The sequence below is a fragment of the Anthonomus grandis genome, unplaced genomic scaffold, assembly GCF_022605725.1.
Source record: "Anthonomus grandis grandis unplaced genomic scaffold, icAntGran1.3 ctg00001038.1, whole genome shotgun sequence".
NCBI classification, from domain to species: domain Eukaryota; kingdom Metazoa; phylum Arthropoda; class Insecta; order Coleoptera; family Curculionidae; genus Anthonomus; species Anthonomus grandis.
Genome location: NW_026088658.1, coordinates 4,123 through 14,788, shown reverse-complemented (window position 1 = coordinate 14,788; position 10,666 = coordinate 4,123). Strand labels below are relative to the sequence as shown.

The window sequence follows — 10,666 nt, the reverse complement described above, 5'->3', positions numbered from 1 at the left end:
CGAAAATGTTGAAAAATATCCCATAGAAGTTATTGTTTTCCCTTACGGTCCTATAGACCGAGTCGGCGCAAACGAATCTCAACTTCGATTCGGTCCGATACCGCGTTCCGTCTTGACTTGTTTCTATTTTTTATTGCTCATGGATTAGTTTGTTTGCCCGCTCCATGTTGTTGTGTAATATTTACGAGTTTATATTGTGTTTTGTTTTATTCGGAAGAATAATGTCTTATAAAAGAAGAGAGATCATTAACTAATGCTGAGTTAGAGGCTATAGCTACAATTATTGACTTGTCTTCTGAAGAATCGGATTTTGATTCAGATAAAATTGTTTTTCCGCTTTTTCTTGCAGGTGATTCGATAAATGATCCTGATTTTGACAGTAATACTTGTACTTTCGATTCTGAATCTGAAGAATAACTTTACGTCGATTCTTCGAAAGCAAACCTGCGTCCAATCGGAAGCTTGCCGTCATCCATCTACGCTGAACAACTCAAGTTTTCAACCCACGACACACACGACTGGAGCGTTACAATCAACATCTTCCGCTGAATTAGAAATTGATGGAGGGGGATACCTATCAGATGCCGAATCCCTAATACAACACGACGTATCCATGCTAGATAAGATTGGTGATGATATATGGACCAATGGGGAACGAGCCCAATCTTATACGGTTTGCTGAGAATGAAGGTGTAATTCCTGAATTTGCTGCCTTGATGCATCAATCAAATCCAGAAGACTTTTATTTCTCACTGATCGATGACGATTTTTTCGCATATGTAGCGGATGAAACAAATTTGTATGCGACCCAAACAATATGTACAAGAAATGATACATCCAGGCAATCACGATTACATGACTGGTCGCCAACAGATAAGTTTGAAATAAAACGATTCTTTGGTCTTGTTTCCTACATATTGGTATTGTGAAAATGCCAAGTATTTCATGTTACTGGAGCAAAAATAAAATGTTCAAAATTGCAATGCCCACAGAATGCATGAGCCGTAATCGTTTTGAACTTCTTCTCCGTATGGTTCATTTTTCAAACAATGAAGATAACAGTAATAACGGTTGCTCACATAAAGTACAACCAGTATTGAACAAGGTACAGAAAAATGTTCAGAGTTTATACAACCCTTCAGAAACTGTTTGTATAAATGAATTTTTAATTCCATTTAGAGGAAGACTTGTAATGAAGCAGTATATAAAAAACAAGCGCCATCGATACGGAATCAAGTTATGTAGTAATGGGGGTTTCACATACAGCATGCAAATATATGCAGGGAAAAATTTGGAACTAACCAAAACTACACCTACAAATGTGGTAATGAACCCATGTCAGCCAATTTTAAACTGCGTCCGAACTGTTGTCACCGACAACTGGTACACTAATGTGGAGCTGGCTTCTAAACTATTAGAGAAGGAAACACACCTTCTAGGTACACTCAAAAAAAAACGTAAGGGTTTACCTAGGGAAGTCGTTGACAAAAAACTGAAGATTGGTGAACACCTCATTAGAGAAAATGCACAAGGCATATCTGTTCTAAAATGGCGTGACAAGCGCGATGTCCTTTTATTGTCCACAAAACATTCAGACTCCATGGTATTCACGCAAAATCGCATGGGAAATTTTAAACATAAGCCACAAATGGTTGTAGAATACAACGCTGGAAAATCTGCCGCTGACTTGTCTGATCAATTGACAGCATATCAATCACCACTAAGGAAATCGTTGAAGTGGTACCGCAAATTTGCGTTTAAAATAATTTTGAATACTGCTTTAGTAAACGCTTGGATAATATACAAACAGGTGACGAAAGAAAATATGCCAATTGTTGACTTTTGCAAACGGATAACCTACAAGTTACGTGAATCCTTTCTGATAATAATGTTGAACCTGACACACAAAGAATCCGAAAACGACACGAAATTGGAACTCTTCCGTACAAGAGGCGACCATGTACCAAATGTTACGAAAAGGTAAAGTCAGAAAGTGGATGGAAGCTCACAAGAAACCTAAAAAAAGTGAGAACCTATTGCCAATCTTGTCCTAATGAACCAAATTTATGTTTAGAATGCTTTAACGTAGTTCACAGGATTTAGTCAGTCTTTAATCTGTTGTACATTTTTTTTAACGCTTTTGAATTTCTAGAGAATATGAATTTTTTCAGTTTCGATGTTTTTCCATTTTGATCTTTTTAAGTTGTTCCTTCTTTATCCAAAATATATTTTTGTTGACAACTATTTAAGTGATTTCATTATGCCATTTTTTACGAAATATGCCAATAAAATAAATTGTATATAAAAGAAAACATAAGTTAATATTAAAATATATTTATTAGACAAAAAAAAAACGTAAATTCAAAACTGGTATGTGCGAACCTTTCCCACAGGCCGGCTCGGTCTATTTTCATTCCATAAGAGAAAAGACCGGCGGCACTTGAGAGCGTTTGAACGAGCTCGGTCTTATAGACCGTGGTGGTAGTGAACGTGTTAATTAAAATGAATCAATCAATACATTTTAAATCTGTTTTTGCCGTTAAAATAACTTATATACTTATAAAATAACTATAAACCGCGTGTCGAGTCGTAACTCCGATAAACTTACAGGGTGATTCTCTAAAAAAAATTAAGAAAAATTTTTATATGATTGTATGTTCTAAAGGCCTTACTTTCGGATTTAGAAAAACAAGTTTGATATGGTCATAGTAATTTAATAGTGAATACTTCCGTGTGAATATCTTTTGACATTAAAAAAAAACATAAAATGTTAACTTTTCTAATAACGAAGAATATGCTGATATACATTTAGTTTATGGCAAATCGCAATGTAATGCTAGACTAACAGAAGTCATCCATTGCATTCTACGGTTACTGCACTTCATCAGCAGCTGAGAGAGATAGACTCAGTCATTCCAAAGAACCATGAGACAGGACCCATTATTAACGTTGATGATAAGGAAATTATTTTAGCGACCGTTGAAGAAAATGCTGAAATTAGTGTAAGAAAATAATCATTTATCAAAATCAACTATGTAGAATATTTTACACAAAGAAAACCTCTATCCACATTTAAAAAAAATTCAGGCGCTTTTGGAATAAGATTTTCCCCCCGTTTAGAATTTTCTTACTGATTGCCATCATCAGTTTTTTTTAAAGATTTTGTTTAGTAATAAATCCGTTTTTACTAAAAATTGAATTTTTTAGTATTCATAACACCTTTAATTATTTAAATGTTGAAGAAAATTAGGTTTCTAAAGAAGCTCATCATCACCACAGATTTAAAATTAATGTTTGGCAAAAGTGATTGGTAATATTTTACTAGAGTCCGTCGAATAGCCTTCAACGCCAATAAATAATTAATTTCTTTACAAAATATTATATCATTATATCACATTTGATATTACACAGTATTTACAGTTACGACAGTATTTAAATGAGACAAAAAACAAAAATTTTTAAAAAAATGGATAGGACGAGGTGGTCCGATTGCTTGACCTCCTAGCTCCCCTGATTTAAATCCCTATAAGTTTTGCATTTGAGGGTATTTCAAATCGGAAGTTTATGGCGCTACCAGAGAAACTTGAAACCAGTTTTGGGAAAGAATTGGGCAGGCTTGCAATAAATTCCGAACACCCTGTAGATCCGAAAGTAAGACATTTAGGACATACATTTATAAAAAAAATCTTATTTTTGGTTGGAGAATCACTCTGTAAGGCTTGTCGGTAGAGTTACGGGACACTGGGAGACTCGGTTTACATATATGATAAATATCAGACTTTTTTTGAAGAATAAGATCATGCTAGAAATTAATGGTGAAAAGGTCAACTACTCAGATACTGCCAGAAATCGGGATTTTACATTAGATATTAAAATGATCTTTGAGGATATTGCATTAATACCAAAGTATTAAAAGCCCATTTGATATGAGCAGTCCCTTACTGTCTTACAGCATTTTATTCATGTCTTACACATGAGAAAAAAGTGTGATATAAGTTGACAAAAAAGGTCTTCAAAAAACAAAAATAATTGCTATTGTATTTGGGCATAAAAAATATATTTAAATAATCACGTAGCCTATAATTATTAAACTGTTAAAAAAATTATTAAATTATTAAAATTATGAAAACAATATCGAACCTATCTTGGATGCAATAGCCATAGAAACTTTCAAATATATACGTCTCAAGTCTCAAGCCAATTATAAAAATCGGTTTGAAACTGAGGAAATACCCTAGATTCATAATATAGCAAAAGTATAAAGCAAAAATATATATAAAATATTAAATCGCAAGCAACATGGAAAAATAAAATATCCTCTTCCCATACTTATTTGGGTTTGGAATCCCAACAGAAAACCCACATGAATTATCAAACTTTATTCGATCCAATTACTATGTAAAAATGTAAGAGTTTCGCAAGGTAATATAATTACTAAAAGTAAATTTATTTAAACATCTTAGGCAGAACAGTAACATTAAAATATAGAATTAAAATTCATAATAGTTACTGAAAGAATCCCCATTCGAATGCACCTATTTTATAGTGTATTCAGGCATTTTTCTTGATCATAATCGGAAATATAAACACAGAGAGTACAAATGCTAAATATCGCCAAATGTATTGCAATATGGACAAAAGTATCTTGACAAAATAATTATTGACAAGTAAAGCCATAGGAATAAGTATTTTGAATATCATTAAAATTATATAGAAGCATGCATTTTTGCCAACCTCTGTTTTAAATACAGCATAATTCATTATGAAATCTTTAAGTTTCAGTCCATACCTACAGTCCATAATCCTGCATTAAGACAACTGTCAGTCTTAAATCATCAAAATAAAAACAGATCACTAAAGTCGCTTTATATTTCACTCTGAAATAGTGCAATAGCTTACCAATATCTTCTATACTTTGGTTCTAAGCTTTTCAATTTTCTTTGAATTAACGACAAAATTAGTAAAAATCTATTTAGGAAGAAGATTTCCATTTAAAAAAAAATTAAAGCATTTGCTACATACTAACATATTATATAGATAATAATAATAATAATATTTTACTGGTTTAAAATTTGTTACTAAGAAGTTGTACTTATTTATGGGCAAAACGTATATATATACTTACATGCAATTAATAACAAACACTTTTTAAAAACGTCTACCGCTATTAAGTTGTTTTTTTTTTATTATTTTTCATTTAATAAACCGAATTACTCCATTATTAATGCAGTATTTTTGTATTTTCAGAAGACGCAACGGGCTCAATTTCCCGATGATGAATAGGCACCTAAGACCCGAAGAATACGGTAAGAGAGGTAACCGATAATGATTCTCAAGCATGGTGTATTATTCAATAACCTAACCGAACTTTTAAAAGTACACTTAATCACGAAAAACCGCACCCCAGCAGATTTGCTGTGTTATTAAGCACCTTTAGTCCCTGAGAGAAAGAACTGTTTAATAAGCACTTTTTTTTGTTTGAGTGATCCTAGAGCGTAAGCTAAGTGTTTTGTACGGTCCAACGCAGCCTTTAGTATGTTAACTTTCGATCTTGTGTACAGTGTTCGTATTTTGTAGGGCTCTTAGCGTCCACCATGAATAAGGTCATATTATAGTAAGTTAAGGGTTTTTGCTTATAATGCTCCGTAAAATAGGATTATATAGGTTATATATATAAATTACGACAATATGCAGGTAACAACAAATATACTATTTTTGCAATGCATATTTCTGCTTGTTATTATTAAAAAATTATTGTGTATGAATTAAAGTCAAATATAATTTGTGTGAGAGTCTTATCATTGCTTGTATTTTTGAAGTAATTTTTTACGTTTTTACATTGTATGAGGTTTATTTTATTAGTTAAATTCGTAATTTAATTTTAAATATAAAAAGCATGAGAAAAAGTCATATGTATAATTTTATTTATGGGTTCCTTAAAAAAAGTCAACCAGCATATTTAAAACATCTTTTTAATACTTTGTGTCTTAACTATTTGATAGTTTACACGACATATTGATAGTTTTAGAATACCAAGACAGCAAAATTATCAGAGATCATTTCAATTTTTTGCAAGAAGATTTTGGAATAATTTACCGAGAGACTTTTCGAGAAAAAAGGTTTCGATATCTGTTAAAACTATGTTGATTCATTACCAATTACTGTTGTTTAAGTAGTAATATATTTTTTTCTTTTTTGTTTATAGAATTACAAAATTTTTCTTTTTTTGATGGCAGGTTAGTTCGCTTGCTGCCTGTTGGTTGTCGAGTTTAAAATGGCGAAATTTATAAAGAACAATTGTCTTTGGGGAACTGCATCTACTCGCAATCATTATTTCTTTTTTCCGCTTGGGATTGAGCTCTTTCACGTATGCAATAGATTCTTTTATTTGTTTTTCAATTTGTTTTATAATAAAGATTAATTGAGGTACTTTGATACTTACGCCTGTGCAACATTTGCATTTTTAACGATGAGAGAAAACTCCCCTTATTAGTTAAATGAATCATAATATACGGATTGATCGTAAAATGGGAAATAAGTTCAATATCTCATAATAAAATTTAAGAAATTTATTTTTTTTTAATCGCTCGCACCTGTTTATTTTATTTTTTTCGGTGCATATTTTGCGAAAAAAAATTACATAAGGAGTCTTAAAAAAGTTTTGGGAAATTTATTTTTTCAACCTGCAACCCAATTTTTTTATCGCATTTTTAGATTGCCCTTACAATTATAAACATTTTTCATGTAGCATATGCTATACCTCAATAGCATATGCTACATGAAAAATGTTTATAATTGTAAGGGCAATCTAAATCCTCTTCCTTGCTTCCATTGTCCATGGGTATCTGTTTTGACGTTTGTCTGATTTGGGTGTCGAAAGGGAATCTTTCACATGTATCTGTTTTTATTGGTAGGAGCACACGTAAATTTTACGCCCAATCCAAAGAAAGGAAATGGTGTAAGTCGCCTAAAATATGGTATACCATTGACTTCTGAAAACCTCTTTTAATTCATAAAGCAATGATTCAGTTTGGTAGTTGCGCAACAGGATGCTTAAGATTCAATAAGAAACTTAGTGAGGTGAGTGATAGACCATTTCTTTATTAGCACGGCGTTATGTGATGGAGTTCTGTGATATTCCATCTGCGACACCAGCCTGATTTCCAAATCATATGAACTGTGGGAGATTCTAACCTCATTATCGGCGGTTATGAACACCCTTTGAACAACACAATTTTAGAAAAGAAAGCTTGTCTTGGTAAGACTCCAAGTGTCGATGACTAGGAACTACGCCAATTCAGGCTAGTTATTTTATTAAAATTACTTTATCCTTAATCATTTTAAAATTTTTAAATCATTAAAGCCTTTGTAAAACTATTTGGATATAATTAACATTTTTAATAATTTTTAATACTACACTTTCCTGTGGTATACTATATCTTATTTTCAATTTAAATATAATTGAAGCAAAACATTTATTACCCATAAGTTATAATTGAACTTATATATATTTTATATTTTTATTTTATAAAATATAATCATTGATTACATTTTGTGGAATTTACCTCTATAAATCAGAGAATTATACTGTGTAAAGTGTAAATAGGGTTATATAAATAAAATGGACTGTTGTTGGGAACTGTTATATCTGATATATTTACAAAACATTTACAAAAGTTTTTCTAGAAACAGATTGGAATTCTATAACTATTCTTTCCGCCAGTTAGTCTGTTGAGTCAAATTGCGTCTTAAAAATAAATTTTGGCCCCGGAAGAAAAAAACAAAAGCCTGTAGGTCCGGGGATCTAGGTCACTTAACAGAACCTCTTCTTCCAGTCCATTGATAAGGACAATTATTTTCTAAACAATGCCTAATTGGAAATGCAAATTGAGTAAGTGCTCCATATTGTTCAAAATTTAATACATTCTCTTCTAAAGATTAATGGCCATGCACGTCTGTCTGATTCTCTCTAATTCATAAACTATCAGAAGTTCGATAGAACTTTCTAGCACATTATCATACATTTCGTCATTTACATGTCCTTCTTTAAATAATGCACCAATAAATCCCAAACATTAACTTTGCAGGGGTATTGCGAATGTCCTTTTCTAAATACTTATGGGTTCTATAATTCCAGTAACTATGGTTTTGTTTATTTACATCCATATTTAAAGGGTACTCATAATTAAAGCAAATATTTTGGATGAGCTAATATTTTAGTAATTATAGCTGGCACAATTTCAACATTAATTTTTCTGTCGGCGTCATCGTTAGTGTATGTAATTTAGATGCTTTCCCTACAGATTCTCGGGACAATCCAATTACTGTTGTTGTCTGACGAGTCGATAAAGTAGGATTTATGGCAAATTGTCCGAGTACTTCATTTTGCGTTGCTTCGTCTAATTTTGGTTCATCGCTTTTTAGTACTAGGTTACATTTATCATCTCCTGCCTCTGATTAAATAGTTCAGCTGAATAGACAATGATCTTCTCTACCATCCATAAATATCATTTCTATACGTAAAAAGGACTTTAGCCTGATTGCAGTCGCCGAAAGTTGGCTTAGTCTTAATATTGATAGTAGTGCAATACAGATCAGTAATTATCAATTAATAAGAAATGATCGTCAAAATCTTAGGGGTGGTGGTATTGTTGCCTATGTCCGGAATGGTTTATCATATGAAATCATTTTATCTGAAAGTCATGATTTTTTTGAAAGTTTATGGGTAAACATTTTTATTAGTAAGGAGCCATACATTTTCGGCATAGTCTATAGGCCTCCAAGTTCAAATTTTCAGAGTTTTTTTTTAACTTTAGAGGAAACACTAATTGACATTTTTTCAAATTTTAATAATATAACGTGTCTAGGTGATTTTAACATTGATATATCTAAATTAAATTACAGTCATGCAACTCAGCTTATTTCTTTGTGTGAAACTTTCGATTTGAAGCAACTTATAACCGAGCATACTCGTATGACCAACAACACTAGTTCATTTATAGATCTTATTTTTACAAATCATGTTGGCATTTTGAAATCTGGCATAATAAGCTCTACATTTTCTGACCATTTTGGCGTTTTTTGTGAATTTAATGTGACGGAGTCTATTGTACAACCGCACATTGTATCTTATAAATCCTTAAAAGATATAAACCTAAACAACTTTCAAGAGGATTTGGAGGCTGTTCCATTTCATTTAATATATGAATTCGAATCCATAGATGATAAGATACATTTTTTAAACAATAATTTACTCAAATTATTCGACAAGCATGCTCCTATTAAAACTATAGTTGTTCGAAAAAAAAAAGATTCTCCGTGGCTGACAGATAATATTAAACTATTGCAAAAATTAAGAAATAAGGCATTAAAGGATTTTAAAACAACTAAACTGCCAGCTAAATGGAATTATTACAAACAGCTTAGAAACTATACAACAACAGCGATTAGAGCGGAAAAAAGGGCTTTTTATAGTGATAAATTTGAGAATTGTACATACAAGGACAAGTGGCGTGAACTAAGAAAAATATTGCCATCAAAGCAGAAGCAAATTCCTAAATCTTTTGTAAATACCAACAATTTTAATTCATATTTTATAGATAGTACAAGAGTGACAAATATTGATAATTGTGATGAGTTAATTAATTTTTATGATCAGAATGCATTACCAACCTTAAATAATTTTTCTTTTCATCCCACTGATTATAATACTATTTCTGCAATTATATTACGTATTAAGTCTAAAGCATTCGGGGTGGATAATCTTAATATTACGTTAATTCAACTATGCTGTCCTTTTATTATACCATTTATTTTACATATTGTTAACGAGTGTATTAATAAAAACTACTTTCCCAAATGCTGGAAAGAAGCCTTTGTGTTGCCATTGCCGAAAGTGCATAATCCAACTGATTTTAGTGAATTTAGGTCTATTAGTATTTTACCAAGGTTTTCAAAAATTCTCGAAGGCATTCTAGACTCTCAAATTCGTAGTTTTCTTAATAATAATGATATTTTACCACCTAAGCAATCTGGATTTAGAACAAATTATAGTTGTACTTCGGCTATGGCGGACGTTATTGATGACGTAATTCGGGCTAGGGATGAGGGTAAGATTTCTGCTCTGGTGTTGTTGGATTATACTAAAGATTTTGATTTCGTTAGCCACTCAATTTTAAAGTCTTTGTTTCATTATATTGGCTTTTCTGATGCTGCTATTAATTTAATTGCCTTTTATTTAAATAATAGGATTCAACGTGTTAAAATAGATAACGGCATATCTGATCCTTTGGAAGTTGAAAGTGGTGTGCCTCAGGGTAGTATTTTAGGACCCTTGTTTTTTATCATTTAGGTCTTTTATTTATATATAGGATTTATTTCACGTCTAGATTTTATCTTCAATTAAAGCATTGTGCCCATCATTTTTACGCAGACGACACGCAGTTATATTATTCATTTTTACCAGGAGATTTTAAAATGGCTGAGTTTAAAATTAATCAAGATTTACAAGCTATTTGTGATGTTTCTTCAAAGCATTTATTAAAATTAAATCCTTCGAAGTCATCTATAATGTTCATAGGTAATCGAACTAATGTAAATAATATTTTAAATGGTATAAACATTAAATTTGGGGGACGAAAGAATTCCAGTTGTTGACAAATGTAAG

At 31.5% G+C, this 10,666-nt stretch overlaps 1 protein-coding gene across 1 annotated transcript; it reads left to right on the top strand.

Moving 5' to 3' along the window:
- Positions 1-1,267: 1,267 nt before the first annotated feature.
- On the top strand, positions 1,268-5,306 carry LOC126750017 (piggyBac transposable element-derived protein 4-like; the record flags this gene model as incomplete). The annotated part of the gene is made up of 2 exons (XM_050459529.1): positions 1,268-1,980; positions 5,248-5,306. Coding segments are annotated over exons 1-2 (772 nt in total), but the record flags the coding sequence as incomplete, so codon positions are not given.
- Between the last annotated feature and the right edge of the window lie 5,360 nt (positions 5,307-10,666).